The sequence below is a fragment of the Chiloscyllium plagiosum genome, unplaced genomic scaffold (genome assembly GCF_037043375.1).
Source record: "Chiloscyllium plagiosum isolate Xiang-an unplaced genomic scaffold, Cpla_swu_hap1 HiC_scaffold_2, whole genome shotgun sequence".
Classification (NCBI taxonomy): domain Eukaryota; kingdom Metazoa; phylum Chordata; class Chondrichthyes; order Orectolobiformes; family Hemiscylliidae; genus Chiloscyllium; species Chiloscyllium plagiosum.
Window position 1 is genome coordinate 70,202,540 of NW_028270140.1, and position 24,747 is coordinate 70,227,286.

The window sequence follows — 24,747 nt, forward strand, 5'->3', positions numbered from 1 at the left end:
AGATTCTGATCAGGGCTCTTTTTCAGAAATTGGAGCCACATGTCCATTCTGAAAGGGTACATTTGTAAGCTAAGTGTGAGGTTCGTGTGTTAGGTAGGGCAAGATGCCAAAGTGGATAGGGTGGCAGGGAGGTGAAGTGGTACCTGATTAGGGGTATTAGGGAATTCCAGATATGAATGCTGCCTGTACTTTGGACACTTTGGCTGGCTGATGTATTAAAAACATTGGTGGACAAAGGGACACCATTTGGTTTGGGATTCAATTCTGTTTTATTAACAAAATCTTCCATGTGAGTATTTCCCAAATTCCCACAGTATTTATTCGCTATCTAACTCTATCTGTCTGAGAAAGGATATTACCCACAGTGATCCATGTGTTCGACCTGGGCCGTTGGAATCTCCTTCCTCTCTGGGTAGGGCTGGCTGTCTCCATGAAGGTAGGTCCTGCAGGTCAGGGCAGATCTTCCCCTGGATCACTACATATTCTTCTGCCATATTCACAGATTACTGTGAATCTTTTCTGAGTCCTTGCTGATTCTTCACTGAGGGCACAATGTCCAGTGTATGCTTATCCCCACTTCACTGCTAAACTTCCAGAATGTTACATGACCTTTGGCCAATGGGGTCGTGAGCTGGGTTCAAAGACGACACTGTTATAAAGTGAAGATATAAAGTGCACAAACTGAGGCAGTCAGGGTGACATTTTTTCAGTACACTGTCCACAGGCTGGTTATAACTAGCTCCCTCTGAACCTTTGTGACTTATTTGACCTTGGTTTCCACTGTTCTCTGTAGTCAAGAGCTGCTGGCTGATGTTAAATTTAGTTTGGCCAATTTTCTATCAAGCCCGATGACTTCACTGGTGGGTCAATATAGAATGTCCAGGTTTGGGCCTGTAGTCACGTGAATGCCAAGTAGGATGCCAAATGAGTGCCCGGGAGAAGGGTGGCAGGTGGATAGGGTGCTGGAGACAGGGGATAAGGTACTGGGACACAATGTGGTCACTCCAGATGAATGGAGTATTTAAGGCATGTTGTGGTGAGGGGACATTTTGGGTCCATAGGTAGAGGGGATGTGGGATGGGGAGTGGTATTGCTAGATTCCAGGGTTGGGGGCTGGGTGAGATGGAGGGCTGCAGAGTACAGAATGGGGCGGTGAGGAATAGATCGTAATGCTGGATCCGGCGGTGGGAGGATGCATAGTGTCTGGGAGAAGAAGGTGTATGGAGTCCTCAGTTATGAATGGACTTTGAAAGGTCAGGGTCCAAAGGGTTTAAATTGTTTGGGGAAAGTTGTTGGGGGGGGTGGGGTGCTCTGAAGTAATTTGTTGTTCTGACCAATTGGTACTCTGAAGTTAGTCTCGCTGTTTAATAATCTAACCTTTCCTGAGTTGCTATTTACTTAACTTCAGCAGAACTCTGAATTTTCCAGTTTCAAATGTTACTTTCAGAGGATTCCAAGTGCAGGGGAATTCCCCAGTGGAATCTTCAATTTCCGAGGCAATTCCCTCTGTCTTTTGTGATGGGAAATCTGCAGAGTGCTAATATGCAATTCTCATCTGCGCTGCAGAGTGATTACCTGGCCATTGAAACATCCAGACCATAATTTTCTGTCTGATCAGCATCAGATACCATGGTTCTGATTGGCTAGGAAGGTTTGAGCCAATATTTATTTTTGATACAACATCTATTTATGCCTCAGTAGAGATTTTACAAATTTTGTTCCAGTTTTATTTTGTGGAGCAGTGCATTTCTGCCTCAGTCTCATGGATTGGTACTTAAATTTAAAACTCTTATCTGGAGCTCATAAGAAACAGTAGCGTAGAAGATGCAATGGTTTCCAAAAATAATATGACATACATTCTGCAGGCATGCAGATTTTCCACATGAAAGCTCCAATACTTGTTTTGGACAGCATAAATTGTGTCTCTGAAAACTGCCATTAGAGTAAGTTTAAGAATAAAGATATTATTTTATTTCTGTAGGTCAACAAATACAAATCGACCACGATCAGCTGATGACTGTCAGAAATTCAGAAAGGATACAGCCTTGCACAATGGCTCTTCAGCTGGTATGAGCTTACAAAAATGCTAATTCTAACTCCTTGTTGTTACTTTAGTATTTCCAGAGCTTCCCATGGGAAGCAAGGCAAGACAAGTGCTTGTTTGCATAATTAGAGAAAATTCCTAGGGCACTGATTTAATTTTCTGTGATCGTGCACAAAGGATTACTTTTTCTGGTTGTGCTTTCAAAAGCTGGTGGGAACTTTGTTCTTGGAAACTGTGGCAAGTTGGAAATATTCAGACAGTCAGTTATTACCATGGAAATGCATGTGGCCTCCTTTTTATTGCAAAATCCACTGTGCTTTCAGATCTTGAACCAGAAGCTTAGAAGCCATGGATGGGCTGATCCCACAAACATCTATAATTGAACATAGTAATTGCACTTTCTTTCTACCCCTAAGTTTTGGCACAGTGGGTAGTCCAATGCTTGATAAGCAACTGGCCTCTGTTCATGAGCACTACTAAAATCAAGCTTAGTTTGTTCCCCACACACACATTCTCCAGGAAAATTGTAATTATCATTTGTAATTATCAATTACTTGTTTGTGCATGAGCATTCGGAGCAGATTAACACAATAAAGAGGAAAGAGGAACTGTTACAGTAAGGTGAAAATATTGGAAGTTCCTTAAGAAAATTAATGTAAATAGTATTAAATTTCTGTTCCTCACCCAGCGTGGCTGCTCTTTCCCTACTGAAAATAGCACCAATCTGTGAAAGTTCTAGACTGAAATATTCAGAAAATGTTTGAGCATTATGAAATGTTTGTAGGGAAAAAGTGAGGACTGCAGATGCTGGTGGTCAGAGCTGAAAATGTGTTGCTGGATAAGCGCAGGTCAGGCAGCATCCAAGGAGCAGGAGAATCGACGTTTCGGACATGAGCCCTTCCTCAGGATTCCTGAAGAAGGGCTCATGCCCGAAACGTCGATTCTCCTGCTCCTTCGATGCTGCCTGACCTGCGCTTTTCCAGCAACACATTTTCAGATTCTTCCTGTGCTTACAAACATTTCTATGAAAAGCTTTCGGAGCCATAGAGTCATAGAGATGTACAGCATGGAAACAGACCCTTCGGTCCAACCCGTCCATGCCGACCAGATATCTTAACCCAATCTAGTCCCACCTGCCAGCACCCGACCCATATCTCTCCAAACCCTTCCTATTCATATACCCATCCAAATGCCTCTTAAATGTTGCAATTGTACCAGCCTCCACCACATCCCCTGGCAGCTCATTCCATATACGTACCACACTCTGCATGAAAAAGTTTCCCCGTAGGTCTCTTATATATCTTTCCCCTCTCATCCTAAATCTATGCCTTCTAGTTCTGGACTCCCCGACCCCAGGGAAAAGACTTTGTCTATTTATTATCCATGCCCCTCATAATTTTGTAAACCTCTCTAAGGTCACCCCTCAGCCACCGACGCTCCAGGGAAAACAGCCCCAGCCCGTTCAGCCTCTCCCTGTAGCTCAGATCCTCCAACCTTGGCGACATCCTTGTAAATCTTTTCTGAACCCTTTCAAGTTTCAAAACATCTTTCCGATAGGAAGGAGACCAGAATTGCACGCAATATTGCAAATTGGCCTAACTAATGTCCTGTACAGCCGCAACATGACTTCCCAACTCCTGTACTCAATACTCTGACCAATAAAGGAAAGCATACCAAACGCCTTTTTCACTATCCTATCTACCTGCGACTCCACTTTCAAGGAGCTATAAACCTGCACTCCAAGGTCTCTTTGTATAGCAACTGTTGGGCTTTGGCTCAATCTACCAATTTAAATTTACTTTCTTCTATGTGTGAGCCAAGTCCTGCGTGTTCTTTTAAATGAAGCAATAGGAGAAGATATTCGGTCTCACACTCTTAATTTTATTTTACACAGTAAGTGAACAAAGCATTCAGAGCTCTGGGTCTAAACCTCTTTGTCCCTGACAAACTACAAAGTGTATCAGTTCAAAAAGTAAGACCTCGTTTTGTCCCTGCCTCAGTCTTTTATACAATAAAAAATGTCATATAAACACTGAGGTAGAATTATCTTCTGATTGGGTGTTAGTCTGACTCCATTCCCCGCCTCCTCGCATTCCTAGCTATCCGATCCCATGTGACCTTCTTTGCCCGCGAAATGGAGCATCACGTGACCTCCTCGACCCACTTCCGAGGCGCGAAACGGAACATCACGTGATCGCCCGCCCTCTTCCGGGGCGCGAAACGGAACATCACATGATCGCCCGCCCTCTTCCGGGGCGCGAAACGGGACGTCACGTGACCGCCCCGCGCTCTTCTGGGCGCGAAACGGGCACGCCACGTGACCGGCCCCGCACTCTTCCGGGTGCGAGATGGGGACGTCACGTGACCACCCCCCCCTGCTTGGGTTACAGAGTCACCACAGGGTTTTGAGTGCTGAATCCATCCAGAGTCACAGCCAGCCTTCTGTTTTTAAAGTAAGGGCGGCACGGTGGCACAGTGGTTAGCACTGCTACCTCACAGCGCTGGAGACCCGGGTTCAATTCCCGACTCAGGCGACTGACTGTGTGGAGTTTGCACATTCTCCCCGTGTCTGTGTGGGTTTCCTCCGGGTGCTCCGGTTTCCTCCCACAGTCCAAAGATGTGCAGGTCAGGTGAATTAGCCATGCTAAATTGCCCGTAGTGTTAGGTAAAGGGGTAAATGTAGGGGTATGGGTGGGTTACGCTTCGGCGGGTCGATGTGGACTTGTTGGGCCGAAGGGCCTGTTTCCACACTGTAAGTAATCTAATCTAATCTAATATTTACAAGTCCCCCTTTTGGGACTTGTAAAGGAACCAACCAGTTCTATACATCATATTCGCTCTCTGATGCATAGTCCTCCCTCCTTGGTAAAGCCATGGTTTCCGTCTCCATCTGTGACATCTGGTAAGACGGGGGGAGCCTTCCCTTCAATTGCTGTAATAATTACCCTGTTTAACAAAGATCTAATACAGGGAATACAACAACATCCGCACAACACTAACACAATAATCATACCTCCGAGGGACATAAACACAGAGGCAATTAATCCTTTCCATTTCCCAAACCATGAATCGAACAGTCCTCCTAGAGGGTTGTAAATACCCGAGTGTTCATGCATTTCTTCAGACAAAATTCTTAGTCCTTCCAAGGCTCTGGTGACCGAACCATCAGGTGCCGTATTGTTGGAGATGAACGTACAACATTGATCTCCAAACATAGAGCACACTCCCCCCTTTTCTGCTAGCAACATATCTAAGGCCATTCTATTTTGAACTGTCATCAATGAGGTCGCTGCCAATTGTTCAGAAAGTCCCGCCACCGCATCTCTAGTTCTATTGGCGAGCCTAAGTACATTGTAATGTACATAATTAATTCGGTCAACGTTTTTATTCGGCGTAACTGGGAATAAAACCCCGATAATTGGGAGATTCTCAAACCCTGCTGCTATCTGGTCTGCCAATTTATATTCATCAGGTACACCACGGGGAACACCTATTGCATCTATGTAAGTGGTTGAGCCAGTAGTGACATCAAACAAATCCCTACGAATTCGTGTATATGGATTTATTCCCTGTCGCGTTCTCCCAAAAGGAATAAGGGTACCCCTAACCTAACCATTGCGCAGGTTCCAGACCAATCTGGAGGTAGACTAATATGCAGTGTTCTATCTCCACAGTACCAAAAAAGATCAGCTCTGGCCCAAACCATTGTGCTAGCGTTCTGCCAGCCCGTTACATTAATTGTGTCCTGACACCAGTCAGCGGGCATGTCTCCCAAGACAATATTTGACTTTCGAGCAAAACAAGTGTAATTATTGGCTCTTGGTGTAAACACTGGAGGCAACATAGAATTCTTTACAGGTGGGAAAATAGCACTTAATGTGGTACAATTTGGAGGGTCCGCTTGCATAGTGAGGGCCATCATACAGTGAAATTCGATTGGGTCTATGTTAGGGAACAATGGGGCCGGGGTAGTAAATAGGGTTGGCCTTGCCGAAGAACACGCGACGCAATTACTCATATTCATTGAGGTTACAGTCGCTGTCATCCAGTCCAGCCATAAGTTCTTGTCCCCATACCCGGTAGCTAATTTAATAATGTCCCTTCTCGTAAGATTATTGTGGTCTATTACCACAACTCCTGAACTTGGTTCTACCTCCATACTTGTGCTTTCAGTTTGTGGCTGGCTCATAGGAGGGTCCACTAAGGTTACCTTTAATAATCCCATATTATCCACTCCAGATTGATCTACACCTATTACAAGATAAAAGCTTCTGTCATCACTCTCACAGTAACTCTGTACCTCCTTTGGACTAGGATTAATATCAAATTTTGTCAGGGTTAACAAAAGTGGATTTTTTAACTCTGAAGAATGATCAAGTTGCCCCTTTGTCAGGCTCACATGGTCTCGAATGTTCCATCTATTATCCAAGGGTGATGACCTCTTGGGGGTCCATTGTACCCCAATCCATTTTAATACATTATCCCACGACGGGCATGGGTCATAGTAAATGGCATAAAAACAAAGGTATACATCATACTCCCTCCAGCTCCCTATATCTTTGCCACAATCAATTACTTCGCATAAATCAAACTGATATGTTGTACCATGATTTCTATCATGTCTGATGTGTACCTGGCTCCTCGTCTCCCTTAAACATTTATCCGCCTCTTGCCCTACTACTCTTTTGTTCCTGGAACTTCCTCCCTCGCCTGTGTGTTTGTCCCTCGTGGTTAATACTCCTATTAACAGCAGCATAACACTTATACATAAGACAATAGCAAAGACTCTCAATCTCCACAGCCTAAGGTAATGTGGGCTGCTTACAGAGATAAACATTATATTCTTTACACAGCTTTGCTTAGACATCTTGAGAACCTCTCCCCCTTTTTCCAAAACCTCCTTCGTACAAACATTAAACATTTAGGACCCTTCTACTCGTTTTCTGTTCTGATTTGTTCTAAAGTTCTTGTTGGTGGTTCCGTGGCTGCACACTGGCTCCAATGGTACTAGCTTTCTCCTTTCCCCTGTAGTCTAACCGCATGAGATGTCCTCTCCACCACCTTATAAGGTCCTGTCCACCTCGGCTCCGACCACTTCCGTTTGATCACCTTCAGCAGGACCCAGTCTGTAGTAGATGGCGCCTGGCTCTGTAGTTCCCCCTTTTCCGGTCCAACCTGTTTGGAGAAAGCTGACACCAAAGCTGTTAGTTGGTCATAGTAAGGTTTGTACCTTAGAGAGGCTCCTCCTCCCTCTAACATCTGTATTCCAGCTCCTGGTCCCGGGAACTGCTGCCCTGTTGTCAGCTCATACGGGGTGAACCCTGTGATAGAGTTTACTGAGCTTCTAATGGACATTAAAGCTAAAGGTAGGGCATCCACCCAGCTTAACTTTGTTTGTGCACACACTTTTCCTATTTTTCCTTTTATGGACTGATTCATTCTTTCCACTTTTCTCTGTGACTGAGGATGGTACACTATTCCAAATGCATGTTTCAGTCCTAAAGCTGCTTCAACTTCTTGCAGGTCTTTATTCTTAAAATGTGTGCCATTATCTGACCTGACTTTCTTTGGAAACCCATACGTTGGAATAGATTGGTTTATCAAGAATTTGATCACTGTCTTTGCATCTTCCTTTTTCGCAGGTATTGCTTCTGGCCAACCAGTGTATACATCCACTGCTACCAGAAGGTACCGATAACCGTTTACTCTCTCTATCATATCAGTGTAGTCAATCACTATTTCCTGACCTGGCATTCTTGGGAGAGGGAATTTTCCCTCGTGTGGTTTCACTGTTGCTCTCACGTTGTATTCTGTACATGTCCTACATTCCCTGATATAATTTTCAATCATCGCTGGCAAGAACGGATGCCACCAATGTATCAGATACCTCTGCATCTGTGTTTTTCCACAATGTGTGAGCCCATGTGCCTCCTGAAGCATAGAAGCTATCAAACCTGGGGGTAGCACTGGTCTACCATCCGGTGACCTCCAAATCCCTTCTGACTCTGTGGCCCCTCTCTCTCTCTGCATACTGTCAGTTCATGAGGAGAGGCTTTCTGCTGCTCTTTTATTAACACATTCGCATCGCAAGCGGGCAGCAGGTCATACACTGTTCTCTCTGTTTGTACCATTATATACTGTGGTGTATACCGTGCTGCTTTCTTCGCTGCTGAGTCTGCTTCCTGATTACCCTTCGCTACTACTGTATCTGCTTTATCATGTCCTCAACATTTGACCACTGCCACATCTGCAGGTTTCATCAGGGCCTCCGCTAATCTTTTCATATCTTTTTCATGTTTAATTGGGGTTTTTGCTGCTGTTAAGAATCCTGCCCTGATCCATTGACTAAGTTCTACCTGTATAGCTCCTGCCGCATATGCAGAGTCGGTATAGATATTTACTCTTTTTCCCTCTGACCATTCTAACGCAGCTATCATTGCCTGTAGTTCAGCCAACTGGGCTGATTCTTTACCTGTCACTTTTCCTGTCAACAGTTCCTCAAATCCCTCACTTCTCTGTCGCACCACTGCATAGGCTGCTTTAAGTCCTTCAATTGGATGTCTATAACAGCAACCATCTGTGAACAGCACTTCTTCTGGGTCTACTAATGGAATTGCCTGTAAATCTGCCCTTACTTTGGAATCTCTCTGTACCCTTTCCTCACAGATGTGTGGCTCTCCTTCTCCCATATTATCAGCCATGTTAATTCCTTCATGTGTAAAAATTATATGTGGTGCATTCAAGATTTTCTCTAACCTAGTTTGCCGCAATGACATCATTGTAAAAGCTGTTGAGTTCACATAGGCCACTATACTATGTGTCGTCAGTACTGTTAATGAATGGCCCATGACTATATGTGCTACCTTTTGGAGAATTTTTGCTACCCCTGCTGCATGTCTTGTACATGGCGGGTGTCTGTCCTCCACTGGGTCAAGAGTAACACTTACGTACATCAACGCCTGCCTGCCTCCCCCTTTTTTCTGAAAAAGAACACCATTTATTGTGTGTAATCTTTCAGAAATATCGAGGAAAAATGGCTCTTTGTAATCTGGGACCGCTAAATCAGCAGCCCGCGTTAAAGCCTGTTTAAGAGATATGAAACTTTCGTCTGCCTCCGTAGTCCACTGCAAATGGGCTGACAAATTTCTCATACCTTGCTCATTTACCATGGCCCTTAAAGGGAAAGTGAGCTCCCCGTATGATGCAATAAATTGTCTACTGTATCCTGCCAACCCAAGAAATGAGAGCATGTCTTTTACAGTGACTGGTTTGGTATGATGCAGAATGGAGGATTATGGGACGGAGACACACCTGTTCCCTTAGCAGAAATAATTCTACCCAGAAAAGACACCGTTTGTCTGCAGCATTGCAATTTAACCCGTGAAACTTTAAAACCGACACTATACAGGTGAAACAGCAACGACTTTGTGGCTTCCAAACAAGAAACATGATCAGGTGCTGCCAAAAGAATGTCATCCACATACTGGATCAATACCACCCCCTTTGGGAGCGTCAGATCCTTCAGTGCTGTTTCAGTACCTGATTAAACACCCCAGGTGACAAAATAAACCCTTGAGGGACCCTTGTATAACGTAATTGTTGGCCTTTATAGGTAAACGAAAAAATGTCCCTCAAATGATCAGCTAAGGGCAAACAAAAGAACGCGTTGGCGAGATCAATGCACGAGAACCACTTATGGTCAGGGGTCAGCACAGACATTGCAGTGTAGGGGTTTGGAACCGGAACTGTTGGAGTAGAAACGACACTATTAATCCGTCAAAGATCATGCGCCATCCTATATCTGCCTGTATTCTGCTTCTCTACAGGTAAGATAGGGGTGTTCCAAGCTGACTGGGAGGGTTCTAGCACCCCTGCTGCTAACAATCCTTCGATTGTGTCGGCAATGCCGGCTTCAGGCTCTGGTTTGTGTGAATATTGTCTCTGCCAAATCGGAGTGTGGTCTATTAAATCAAATGTGATTGGTGTGACGTGTTCGCAGTACCCAACGTCCGTTGAACTTGCTGACCACAAGGTATCTGGTAGAGAGTCAAGCATCGCCGCAGCCTGTGGATGGTCTGTTTTCTCCCTACCATGAAACCGTTCAATCTGCCTATGGTCCAGCAGTACCTTGTCAGTTGTCCTGCACATAATTCTATAGGCTTCCTCCGATGGTGAATATTGTAAACCGGGTAACTGAGTCCACACCCAGTCCGTTAACACCATCAAGCGTTTGCACATAGGTCCCAGATCCTTGGCCTGATATTCAGCATGCAGGGCCAATGTGACATGAGGTATAGCTTCTTCAGACATCTCATACCATTCCAACTGTTCTGCAGTTAATTAAACAACACCTGCCACACCTTCGTTTCCAAGCAGAATGCAACTGGAAGAAATGTCCCATTGCGTCCCTTCTAGGTGCTGATAGAATGCATGCTGATAAATTTCATTATCATCTCTATCATAATATAAAGTAACATGAAGGGGATCTGCAGGAGGAGCATAGGGATGCAACATCTGAACCCAGGGTCGCCATTGACTGTATAAAGACTGTATGCCGTTGTTTTGCCTGTCTTCGGGTTCGAGAAGTCCCCAGTATATATCTGCCCACAGCCCTTCTGCCGTTGGTGATGTGTCCGGTGATAATATCATTTGGGATCCAGAGTGAATCATTGTCATAGAACAGTTGATGGAATGGCCATTTGGAAAGGTCACCACCAGTCCGTCTGGTCCGCACAAAACCGAAACCCCGCATCTCACCAGCAAGTCACGTCCCATCAAATTCACGGGGCATGCAGATGATGAAATATACTGGTGACGAAAGGTCTGTCCGGCCACTGATGTAATCAGTGGCGATGTCAAAGGCAGATTTTCTGGTTTACCCGAGAACCCTACTAACTGGATGCGAGAGGATGACATGCTTGACTGAGGTATATCACAAGTGATGGTAGAAAATCTTGCACCCGTGTCAACCAAAAAAGACAGATTCTTATCCATTACCCTCATTTGCATATAGGGGTCTGGCAACCCCACATGCCCCTGGGTTCTCAGGCCCCGTCAATATTCATACCCCTGTCCTTCCAGCATAGTTTGGGGGTACTGTCCTTGCACCGGGGCTGCAGCTGCATTTGGGACTTGATAAGGCTGAACAGCCTGTTGAAAAGGAGGCTGACTTGCACAGAGATACCGTCCTCGGATCAATCCCTGGCCTCCCTGGGTTCCCCACAACATGGGACAATCCCTTCTCCAATGCCCGGGTTGGCCACATTCAAAACAGGTGTTGAGTGGCTGACCTCTGAGTCCTCCGCGGCCCCTTCCTCTACCACGCATTCCTCCCGGTACACCTATTGGTCTGCCCCCATATTGGGGGTAGGGTGGCATCCAATCAGGTGTTGGATCTAAACTTGGCAGTTTGTCTTGTGGCAACGGCCGCTGAACCATCTGATTAGTCGTCGTTTGGGAGGCCTTCTTTGTATCATTAGCCTTCCTTCTAGCCTCATCGAGCTGTAACTTCAGCAACTGCACTTTATCTGACTCATTACTCTGTTTATCCTCATCCTGTTTTGTCCTGTAACGCTTCATGTGATGCGTCAAATGTTTTTCCCACTGTTCTGTAGAACAACCTGGGATGTCAGGATTACTCTCCATTGCCTCTTTTACTTCCTTTGGCATCCCTGTCATGACGGCATTCCTAAATAACGTGGTCTGTAGCTGACCTGACCCTGGATGGCTCCCCGCAGTATCTGCCCACGTGTTCTTACACCTAGCCAAAAAAGACAGACATATCCTCACCCTCCTTCATTGTGAAGGTGAGTGAGTGCATCGCTCCCGGTGGAATCAGAAACCTATCCCTCATTGTTCTTCCCACACTGGTGGCATGCTGCACAAACTGTTCCGAATCAGGTAATAAGGTGGTCCCCGCAGACGCTTCAATCTGCTGTATTTCCCACATATTCAATTGCTTACCCAGCAATGCTCTCCAATCGCCCATGGCTAACTTGTACCCTAGTGTATATTGAGAAAACTTTACCATCAAGGGCCCACCCCCCTCCATGGGTGGGGGCATTTTATCCAGGATACAGTTCATGTCAGTAAATGTAAAAGGCTGATAGACATTCCCCAGATAAGAGCCTCTGTAAATTAATGGCATTTGGTGGTGCTGATACTTTATAGGTTGTCGTAATGTGTCTCTTTGACGCAAGTCGTAACTTAGTTCAGGGAGGGGCTTCAGTGGAGGGCCATGTTCAGTCTGCATTGTGAGTGAGCCTTTCAAGGTGACCGGGTAGGTGTTTGGATCATTGTCTGTCAGGGATTCTTCGTCCTCAATATCTATACTACTTTTAGACTCCTCCTCATCCAATTTCTCTCTATCCTGTTCTTCCCTCAAATCTCTCCTCCTTCTGTCTGAGAACCTATCATCCAATAACTGACCTGAATCATGTAATCTTCCCCTCTTTTCATTCTCAGCACTATATGGTGTTGAATGAACATCTGGCTCCTGTACTGGAACACATCTCCCCTGTTTTAGCTGTTCTTTATTCCTACTGTGCATCATTGTCACCCTATTTGCTTCCTCCGCTTCCTTAACCCTCTGATCAACTTCTAATAATTTTTCTACTTTTCTAATGCTTTCTTCTACAGCCTCCGCCAGTCTCTGTTTTACTACATTGTACTCTCTTGTTCCTACTTCTTGCATGTCTAACACCCATACATAAGTGGCATTTGTATTACAGGATATGGAGGCGGTGATTGTACCACAGGCAATTTAGGATATAATGGCGCAGATGGTCCTGCCTTTCCTATCTCCTTTGTCAAATCTGTTGTAAAGGTACCACCTACTCCCTGTTGTAATGTTTCTACCGCCATACAGGCTAACGTCATGTTGTGCAGATGAATCCTCCTCTCTTCTTTCTCCCCGCCTTCTTTTGTCCACTTTCTTCTAACTAATATTGACCCTTTCTTTCCCTTCATGTGCTCTTCTACTTCTAATTTAGCTTGCTCTTCTGCTTTTCCTAAAAACAGTGACAATTTCTTCTTCTCCTCATCTTTAGGGACTTTGCCTTGTTTCTGTAATTCCTCCCAAATCTTATCATATTTCTCCATCATTGCTTTTTGTTTATTCTTTGCAAGCCCACTGACTAACTGACTTCTGACTTTACCCCACTGCTGTTTTTACGGGCAACATTAAATCGGAAGAACATCCTCCATATTCTTCACACTCTTTATCAAACTCCCCTTCCATTTTATGTATTTTATTTTAATCCTCCTGTCCAGTAGTCAGTTAGTTTAGATATAAATATAACCAAACAACCAACCCAATCAAAGACAAAGCCGGTGGCTGGTCAGTTTGGATGAAATACACCCAAGCAACTGATCCTTTCAGCGAGATTTATCAGCAGTTTTGTTGTCACCGTTAGGTTTCCACTTCCAACTCTCTCTCACTGAAACACCACCGTCTTGGTCTTCAAAACGCTACTGGTTTTTTTTCCACCCTCCGTACATTGCCCAATATAATTTCTAAAACTTACAAAACATCAATCATGCATCAAAATTTGTGAGCATTGCTTTTATGAGATCCTGCTCAATGGACTTTAAACCTCCTCACATTTACGTACCTTGTTGCTTTTATGGGGACTCTAAGGAGAAAGTGAGGTCTGCAGATGCTGGAGATCAAAGTTGAAACTTTATTGCTGGAACAGCACAGCAGCACAGCATTTCAACTCCCCCTCCCACTCCACCGAGGATATGCAGGTCATTGGACTCATCCACCGCCAAACCACAACAACCCGACGGTCGGAGGAGGAGCGTCTTATCTTCCGACTGGGAACCCTCCAACCGAAGGGGATGAACTTGGACTTCACCAGTTTCTTCATCCCCCCTCCCCCCACCTTGTCTCAGCCGGATCCTTCCAGCCCGGCACCGCCTTCCTGACCTGCAGTCTTCTTCTTGACCTCTCCGCCTCCACCCTACTCCGACCTATCACCCTCACCTTGACCTCTTTCCACCTATCACATTTCCAACTCCCCTCCTCCAAGTCCCTCCTCCCTACCTTTTATCTTCTCCTGCTGAACACTCTCTGCTCATTCCTGAAGAAGGGCCTGTGCCCGAAACGTCGAATCTCCTGTTCCCTGGATGCTGCCTGACCTGCTGTGCTGTTCCAGCAATAAAGTTTCAACTGGGGACTCTAACCCCGAGGGACTTTAAACCCTAATGTACCTTAGCAATGCTTTGTCCACTTACTGTTACTAGGACACTTGCAGTATAATGACAACAATCAATTTAGTATCTCCAATTGCAGAACTTTGATGTAAACAGGCGTCTGCTCACTTTTTTTTATGTGGCGCCGCTTGTTGTTGTCATCAAACGTCAGTTGTCTGTTGTTTCTATTTTTCTCTCTTTCCATCACTTCTCCGTCTTCATCACGTCAGGGTCACCAAATTGTTGGACTTTGGCTCAATCTACCAATTTAAATTTACTTTCTTCTATGTGTGAGCCAAGTCCTGCGTATTCTTTTAAATGAAGCAATAGGAGAAGATATTCGGTCTCACACTCTTAATTTTATTTTACACAGTAAGTGAACAAAGCATTCAGAGCTCTGGGTCTAAACCTCTTTGTCCCTGACAAACTACAAAGTGTATCAGTTCAAAAAGTAAGATCTCGTTTTGTCCCTGCCCCAGTCTTTTATACAATAAAAAACGTCATATAAACACTGAGGTAGAATTATCTTCTGATTGGGTGTTAGTCTGACTCCATTCCCCGCCTCCTCTCATTCCTAGCTGTCCGACTCCACGTGACCTTCTTTGCCCGCGAAATGGAGTATCACGTGACCTCTACCCACTTCCGAGGCGCGAAACGGAACATCACGTGATCGCCCGCCCTCTTCCGGGGCGCGAAATGGGACGTCACGTGACCGCTCCGCGCTCTTCCGGGCGCGAAACGGGACGCCACGTGACCGCCCCGCACTCTTCCGGGTGCGAGATGGGGACGTCACGTGACCGCCCCCCACAGGGTTTTGAGTGCTGAATCCATCCAGAGTCACAGCCAGCCTTCTGTTTTTAAAGTAAGGAATATATTTACACAACACTCCCTAGGACCTTACCATTAAGTGTATAAGTGCTAAGATTTGCTTTCCCAAAATGCAGCACCTCGCATTTATCTGAATTAAACTCCATTTAATAATTTCTTGTGTTGTCTATTTCAATACTGGAATGATATCTACATCAACTTTCTTCAGACTTCCGTAAGCTTTCAATTGGAAAGTGTGTACTCATTTAATCTCTCCAGTGTTACGTTCTTCTATTTGTTGTAAATGTATGAATCATACAGCAGAATTGCTGGAACAAAAATGTGTTGTTTATTTGAAGGTAAGAGCATATACATATTTGTAACTTTTCTCCTTTTAGGGAGTTATGGATGTAGGTTTGCTTGCTGAGCTGGAAGGTTCATTTTCATGAAAATGAATCTTCCAGCTCAGCGAGAAAACCTACATCCAGAACCTCATCCTGAGCTACAAATCTTCTCAAAACTCGCTAGGGAGTTATAAACAATATATCAAATGCATTCAAGACAAACCATAAAATGTAGAAGCAGAAGTGGACCATTTAGCCCATTCCGCTCTTCATGGCTTACCTGATAATCTTCAACTCTAAATCCAGTTTCCTACCTTTTCTCCATAGTCCTTGATTTCCTTGATTATTAAAAATCTGCTTTCTCAGTCTTGAATGTAATTAACTACCTAACCCAATAGCTTTCTGTGGTAAAGAGTTCCATAGATTCAATACATTCTGAAAGAAAACAATCCTCTTCATTTCTGTTTTAAAAGTGAGATTCTTTAATCTAAATTATACCTTCTGGTCCGAGACTCTTTTCACATCTATCCTGTCAAGCTCTGTATGAATCTTGTATGTTTCAATAAGGCCACTTCTCATTCTTCTATATTCCAATGAGTACAGGCCCAACCTGCTCAACCTCTCCTCATAAGACAGTTCTTCCATACGTGGTATCAATCTTCTGTGAACAACCTTCAATGCCAGTGGAATTTCCTTTGATAAGAGGACCAAAATTGTTCATGTATTCTTTCTTTGCTCAGGCTAGTGCCTTGTATAGCAAAGCCTCCCTACTTTTATATTGAATTCAGTTTGATATAAATGTCAATATTCCATTTGTCTTCCCCATTACCTGCTGAACTTGAATGCTAGCATTTTGTGATTTTTGCACCAGGAATCCCAAATCATCCTCCTGTAGCTTTCTGCAGCACTTCTCCATTTTAATAATATCAACTCAGTTCTTCCTGCCAAAATGTATAACCTCACATTTTCCTCCAGTGTTATTCCATTGGCTAAGATTATTCCTACCAGCATTCTTTGAGTTATCCTCCTTCCCACTTATTTTTGTCATCTACAAATTTGGCTATAATACATTCATTTTCCTAATTCAAGTCATTCATATATAGTGCAAATAATTGTGGCTTCCCCAGCACTGAATCACTGTAACACTTCATAGTTACAGTTGCCATCCTTAAAATGCCCCTCTTATCCAAATCCTCTGACTTCTAATGTTTAACCAGTCCTCTATCTATGCTAATATACTGCCCCCAATGTCACAGGCTCCTATTAAGTAGGTTAATGTGAAGTACCTTAGCAAATGCCTTCTAAAGATCCAAATATATTCCAGTTACTGCTTCCCCTTTATTTTGTTTGTTCCATCCCCAAAGAATTCTAATAAATTTGTCAGGCATCATATCCCCTTCATGAAGCTATGCTGACTTTGCTTGATCATATTATGTATTTCTAAATGCTCTATTATATCCTTTTGTAATGGACTTCCCAATAACTGACGTTAAGGTAACTGGCCTATGGTTACCTTTGTCTTTGTCTCCTTCCCATTTTGAATGCAGGCATTATCTTGGCGGTTTTCTAATCCTCTGGGACTTTTCCAGAATCTGTCTCTGTAGCTACTTTAAAGGCTCCTTACTGAATGAAGGATATACTCGGCAAAGAGAGAGTGAATGAAGATTCATCAACTGATCCTCGGGATATTGGAATTGCTCAGTGAGGAGAAATTGAGTCTGTATCAATATTCTTCAGAGTCTAGAAGAATGAGAGGTGATCTCATTCAGTACACAACATTTTTACAGGTTTCTACAGGGTAGATACAAGAAGGGTGTTTCCCTTTGCCTGGGAGCCTAAAACTAAGAGGACAAGCTCAGATCAAGAAGTAGGCTGTTTCGGACTGAGGTGAGAAAGTATTTCTTCAGTAACAGGCTGTTGAATCTTTGGAATTCTCTACTCTGGAAGGCTGCAGAGGCTGTGTCATTGAGTATATTCAAGACAGAGATGGATAGATTTCTGATATTAAAGTGTTTGAGCGATGAGGAGATGCTGTAAGAAAATGGTATTCAATTAGATCCAGTTGAATGGTGGAACTGGCTTCGGGGGCTGAATGGCCTACTTCTGCTGCTATTTCCTATATTGCAAGGAAGAATATTCAAGAAAGCTGGTATTGTATGGTGTGGCATAACTGTGAAAGTTATTTTTGGGAATTTGAAGTAATTTCTTTATTAAAAAAGGGTAAAGCCATGTCTTTCTCTCTATGCCTTTAGGGCTGACAACAACGAACAAGGTGTCATCCAGGCAGCTGACCAAACGGCCTGTAAGTGCTAAGGTTCTAAATAGCAAACAAGTACCACAAGAAACATCAAGATCCAAAACAGTGCTTCAAAATCCAGCAGTGACTTCATTGGCAACAATGAAATCAGGTAAGTTTAAAACAGTGAACACTTCCTTCAAATGCAGTTTAACTTTTGAATTTTGGAATGAATATTCAGGTCCTATCTATTAAAATTTTGAGTTGTTTTTCAGGGTGAATTATTAATGGCATATAATCATAATCGATTAAAGTATTTTATGTATTAGGGCATGCTGCGGAAAATGATTTTTAGGCACATTTTGGTGTTTCCTTTCTCACTTTTTTCTCTTATAAACGTTTCACTGCTTTTACTGGCACGCAGCGTGAGAGAGATCTCTAAGGCCCCTTTGAAAATGAATCTGGGAAGATTGGTATGGGGAACAAGGAAATGACAAAGAGTTAAACAGATATTTTGTGCCAATCTTTATTAAGGGTAGACATTTTGAACATCTCATTAACAGTAAAGAATATAAGGGGAGAAATTTAGTACCATCACCATCACTGTGAAGTAGTAATAGACAAACTATTGGGGCTAAGGCAGATAAATCCCCTGACCCTGATGGCTTGCATTCTAGGATCCTAAAAGAAGTAGCTACAGTGATAGCAGATGCATTGGTTGTAATTTTCCAAAAAAAAACCCTTGGAATTGGAGAACTACTGGAGGATTAGAAAACTGCCAAATTGCCCCCATTTTCCAAAAAGAAAGCAAGGCAAAAAGTGGTAACTATAGGCTGATTAGTCTAACTCAATTGTTGGAAAAATTCTAGAGTCAATTATTAAAGGAACAATAACAGAACATTTAGGAAGTTAAAGTCTAATCAAGCAGAGTCAACATGACTTTGTGAAAGGAAGATCATGTCTGACTAATTTATTAGTTTTTCAAGGAAGTATGGATAGAGGGGTACCAGTCGATGTGTTGTACTTGGACTTGTGGAAAGCTTTTGACAAGGTACCTGGCAAAAGGTTAAGTCATGAGATAAGAGCCCATGATGTTGGAGGTAGTATATTGGCCTGGATAGAGAATTGGCCCATGGGCAGGAAACAGTGAGGGGGATAAGGGGTTCTTTTTCAGGTTGGTGATCTGCATTTAGTGAGTTTCCACTGGGATCAGTACTGGAACTGCAACTGTTTACAATAGATATTAATGACATGGAAGAAGGAACCAAATATACTGCAGCTAAATTTGCACATGATACAAAAATATTTGGAAATGCCACCTTTGAGAGGGATACAAACTGAGAGATATGAAAGGTTGTGTAGGTGGGCAAAAAGTTGGCAAATTGAGTATAATATGGGAAAATGTGAAGCTGTTTAATTTTGAAGGAAGATAAAAACAGAATATTATTTAAATGGAGAAAAATGCAGAATATTATTTAAATGGTGAAAAATGCAGAAAAATAAAACATAAAGGGTCTTGGGTGTATTTGTGCACAAAAAACACAGGAAGCTAACACAAGGTGCAGCAACTAATCAGAAAGACTAACGGAGATCTCATTCCAAGGTGGTTGGAGTATAAGAGTAAGTAAGAACAGCTTGATTAACAATAGAAAGATAAAAGTGACTCATTGCAGTTCCACATAAGAAAGGAATTTTTAAAATGTGAGGAAGACTAGAGTGAAATGGGTACTGAGGTCAAGCAAGTATATCTGGCAATTTGGTTCCAAGTGGGAATTTGATGCAAAGAGGGTAAAAGGCGCTTGAAGTAAGTTTTGTTGTAGTAAATAAAATGTGCTGAGTGGGGAGTATGGTGAAAAGAAGAGGTGCTATTTCTGTTGACTGTTTTTCTAAACTTCAATTGTTCTACACTTTTCAGTATGTTCATTGGTTGATAAGAAACCACGCTCCGGGGCTGACTTAATTGCTGTGTATTTGAAAAGTGTTTATTTTTTGGAGAAGTATTAAGAAGTAGCTTTACTTTGATTTAATGGAGAAACACAAAAACTAAAGGATACTTAGGGCAAGTATAATAATGTAATATAAGTTACCCAAAACAGAAAAAAAATTAATGTAAACGAAGTAAAGTTAAGACATGACAGCACAGCTCAGTCAAGTGGAATATGTAACCTGTAATTTGTAGGATGTCATGAACCCTACCGGTGCCCTGGACCAACTATGCAGAAAGTTGAGTTCCAGGTTTCAGAGCTGGAGCAATGGCTGGAGTCACAGTGGTCCATCTGCAAGGCTGAGTGTTATGTCATTGCCAAGTTCAGAGAGGTGGTCACAGCACAGCTTAAGGGCCTGGAGGCAGAAAAGGTATGGATGACTACAAGGCAATCCAAGAGAAACAGGTAGGTAGTGCAGGAGACCCTTGGGGTCCTGCTCACAAATCTATTTTCAGTTTTAGAAACTGATGAGGGTACTATTCCTCAAGGGGGTGCAGTCAGTGTGTGGTTTATGGCACCACGAGCAGCTTGGCTGTAGCAGAGGGGAAGACAAACAGTAGTGAAAGGGGATTCATTCAGTAAGGGAACAGACCAGTGGTTCTGAGAATGTAGATGTCACTCCAAGGTAGTATGTTGTTTTCCTGGTGCCAGCACAGAGTAACTGTCGGACATTCTTCTGGAGGAGGGTGAAAAGCCAGAGGCCATGGTCCACATTTGTATTTAAAGCTTAGGTAAGGTAGGGATGTGGTTCTGCAATCGGAATTTGGGGATCCAGGTAGAAAATTAGCGAGCAGGACCTCAAATGTAGTTATCTCAAGATTGCACTCCGTGCCATGTGTAAATGAGTGCAGAAATAGGAAGATAAGTTATGTCAATTCGTGGCTGGAAAGCTGGTGCGTGATGGTTGCCATTAGATTTTAAGGATACTGGGACTGGCTCTGGGGAAGATGGCACCTGTACAAGCTGATCACGTTGCATTTGAGCAGAGCTGGTACTGTTCCTTGTGGGAAGTTTTTCATTAATGCTGTCGAGAGGGCTTTGACACTGAAACAGAGAGAATGTCTGAGAAGAGGTTTCACAAAATACTTGGACAGATAGCACCAGGGTAAAGGATGGTAAGTTAATAGATAAAGTCATAGTGAGGGAGAAGTAATTAAGTCGAAATCAGGATTACTGTGCATGTATGTAACAGTATGCAGTATAGTAAATAAAACTGCAATGTTTTTGGGACAAATTGCTATTTAGAATTAAGGTGTTGCAATAATAAGACAGGCCTAGCTCAAAGAATGGCCAGACTGGGTGTTCAGTATTCTTGGGTACACATTGTTTAGAAAAGACAGGAATGGAAGATGGATGGCTATATTGATAAGGAGGGCATTGCAGTGCTGGAGGAAAAAGGCTATTCCAGAAGGTTGAGAAGAATCAATTTGGCTAGAGCTAAAAAAACCAAAAAAAAAAATTCCATTGCTCAGTGTTGTCTATAAACCAACAACTAATAAGAAGGGTGTGGAGGAACAAATCTGCAGGGAGATTAGAGACATGGCAACATTTTACAGTAGTTATATGGCAGACTTCAATTATCCAAATATAGACTGGGCTACGGGTAGAGTGAGGGGAAAATATTTCCAGTTTATGTTCAGGAGAATTTCCTTTGCAGTGTCCAGACCAACAAGGTAAAACTAATAGTGAACTTTGGAAAGGAGGTGGGCCAGTTGGATCAAATTTCAGTTGGGGAGTTTTTGGGTGTAGTGATCATTATATCATAAAGTTCAAGATAGTAGTAGTGAATTACATTAGCCAATCCAGAATATGAATAATCAGTTGGTGGGGAAGCGACTTTATTGGGGCAAGAATGGAGCTGGGCCAGATAGATTGGAATGAAAGGTAGGTGGGAAATCTGTAACTGTGCAATGGACTATCTTCAAAAAGAAACAATCAAGGTATGTTCCCTCAAAAAGGACAAGCCAATCCATTGCTCCTTGGATGAAAAATGAAGAGATATTAGTGAAAATAAAGAAGAAAGTGTGCTTCTGGCAGGTGTCAGGTAGAAAATACAAATTGATACAAGAAGGAAAGTGAAATACAAGAAGGAAAGTGAAAAAGCATATTAGGGAAGCAAGGAGGAATAATGAGAAAAGACCGGGCAACGTGTAGGACAACCCCAAAGTGTTATAGACTTCTAACTGGTGAAAGAGTGAGAAATGGGGGACCAAAAAGAGGGTTAAAGCAAGCAGGTAAGCTAAGGTATTAAATGAATTCTGCCACTAGAGTGGTTCATAAGTGAAGAAGGTAGATGTGTTGGATAGTCTTAAAGTACTTAAGGTTAACAAGGGGACGCAACTGGATGAGATGCATCCAAGGATATTAAAGGAGTGAGAGTGGAAATTTCAGGGACACTGACCATAATCTTTCAGTCTTCCCTAGAATCATGGGAGATGCCAGAAACTTGGAGAATTGCAAACATTACCCCCCAAGAAAGGTTGTAAGGATAAGCCCATCAATTACAGACTAGTCTGTTTAAATTCAGTGGTGGGAACCTTTTAGAAACAATTATTCAGGTTAGAGTAAGTAGTTATATGGAAAAGGGAGGCGATTAGGAAGAGCAAGTATTGCTTTCTAAAGAGAAAGTCTTGTTTAATTAACTTGCTGGAGCTTTTCAAAGAGGTGTCAGGGAGGGTCCAAGATGAGGACAAGGCTGTTGATGCAGTGGATGTGGGCCTCCAGAAAGTATTCAAAATAGTATCACCTAGCAGACTTGTAAAGGGCGTTATAGGTAATGGAATAAAAGGGACAGGAGCAACATGAATACAAAATTGGTTGAGTGATAGGAAACAGAGTTATGGTCCATGGATATTATTTCAGGCTGGAGGAAGGTTTCTAGTGGAATTCCCTAGCTGTTGGTATTGGAAGCCTTGTTTTTCCTGATGTATGTTCGTGATTTATACTTTGGAGTGCAAGGGGATAATTTCAAAGTTAATGGATGATGTGAAACTTGGAAGTGTTGGAATCAGTGAGGAAGCGAGTATAGAGTTTCAAAAAGACAAGTTAGTCAAATGGGAGGAGAGGTGGAAGATGTAGGTCAATGCAGAAAAATTAGGTGATATATTTTAGTAGGAAGACATGAATAGACAATACAAAATAAAGGATGCATTACATGAGCAATTGGAGAGGTTATGGGTGCATGGTATTATTACTAGACTATTAATCTGGAGACTCAGGAAATGTTCTGGGGACTCGGGTTCAAGTCCTTCATGGCAGATGGTGAAATTTGAATTCAATAAAAATCTAGAAATAAGGGTCTAATGATGTCTATGAAATCATTGTTGATTATCGGGAAAAGTAGAGAAGATACAAAAGAACTATTCCGACTTGTACAAGGAACAAGAATGAGAGGGCACAACTTTAAAATTATTTGATGAAAAAGCAAAAGCGATGTGAGAAAAATCATCTTCACATGATGAATAGTTTGGGTCTAGAATGCACTGCCTCACAGTATGGTGGTGGCAGGTTCAATAGAGGGATTGCATGCAGACACAATGACCTAATTTGTGCCGTAATACCTCTATGATTCTTTGAAAAGCATAGGTCAAGTAAATATGAAGTCACCATAATCCCGAAGGATCATTGGGCTGCTGTCTCATTGGAGACAGGTGATTAGTGGTGAGTTTAACCTGAGAGCCACCACACCTCAGGCAAGGGTGAGAAAGTGTGACCATAAGGGTAACCTCAGCCAGCGCAGGAATCGGAACCATATTGTTGGTGTCACTCTGCATTGCAAACCAGTCATCCAGCTAATTAACTTAATATCTGTAAAGAAATTTCTCCTCATCTCAATCCTAAATCAATTCCTTATCCTGATGTTGTTTCCCCATATTCTGAATTCCTCAGCCAATCTCTCATTGTCTACCTTATCAAGTCACTTAAGACTTTTGAGTGTTCCATTGTCATCATCTCTCATTCATCAAATCCCAGAGAGTATAGGCCCAGTTTATTTATCTTCTCATCAAAGAGCTACCTATCATCTTATGGACAAGTCTACTGAAGTTTTGCTGCTCTGCATTCAAAGTAAATGTATATTTCCTTAAATATGGAATCTAAACCAGCTGCAATACTGCTGGTGTCGTCACACCAAAGCCCCATATAATTATAACAACTTCTTTCATCTTGGACTCCAGTTTCCTGGTAATGTTCTGTTGCTTTCCTGATTACTTGTTATACCTGCTTATTAACTTCATGTTTCTTATACAAGTATGCTGAAATATTTCTGAATATCATTTGTAAATGTGCCTTGTAAAAAATGTGTTTTTGTCATTACCACTGAAGTGAAAAACTTCAAACTTCCTCACATTATGTTCCATCTTCTGCTTTGTTGCCCACTCATTTACCCTGTTTGTATTTCTTGGCAGCATCTCTGTCTTCCTCAGAGCTTACCTTCCACCTAAATTTGTATCCTCAGAAAACAGATATGTTTCTCTTAGACACTTTGTTTAGATCATTAATGTGGATTATGTAAAAGAAGACTCAGTAGCTGAGTAATTGGCCTCCTTCTTTCTCCTATTTCCTCTCCTCACTCCCCTTTCCTCTTACTCATCCAAGCCCTAATATGGTCACAATGGGTCTGGTGAGAAGGTTGACTTCAGCATAGCAGAGTTGTGGTGGATAAGCAGACTACCACAAATCATGTGGCATATATTGGTGAGTATTGGAGAACTCCTCCAATGCAGTGTAGGCAACAAACCAATTGTTTCAGCTCAGGTATGCTCCATGATGTACAATTTCTTTTGTGGAAGTGCTGTCACGTATGGATGGGTGGCAAAACAGAACCACAATCCATATTTAGAATAATAAGCTGTTGTTGCTTCATGAGAGCCTGACAACTTTTCTATGCTAACTTGCCCCATAGCCCCCTCATGCAGAGGGCTTCAAGTTTCCTTCCTCTCCTTGCGAAGGTCCAGCATTACTGTACCTTTCCAACTCTGCAGCTGCAAAGGAAAATCTGAAGTACTTCATCTGAAATGTATTTATTCACTTAAAGCATTAGTTGGCTGGTGTTTGGGGTGGGAGGAGTGTGTGGGGTGGCAGGCAGGGGGAGAGTTTGTCTCCTATTCAGCTAAAAGCATGTTCGGCACTGACTGT

At 42.8% G+C, this 24,747-nt stretch overlaps 1 protein-coding gene across 1 annotated transcript in view; it reads left to right on the forward strand.

The window, feature by feature from the left end:
• LOC122561225 (uncharacterized) overlaps window positions 1–24,747 on the forward strand; it is a 152,305-nt gene that overhangs the window by 41,915 nt on the left and 85,643 nt on the right. Inside the window, 2 exon segments of the mRNA XM_043712843.2 lie at window positions 1,982–2,067; window positions 17,643–17,798. Coding sequence (XP_043568778.2) covers window positions 1,982–2,067; window positions 17,643–17,798 — 242 coding nt within the window.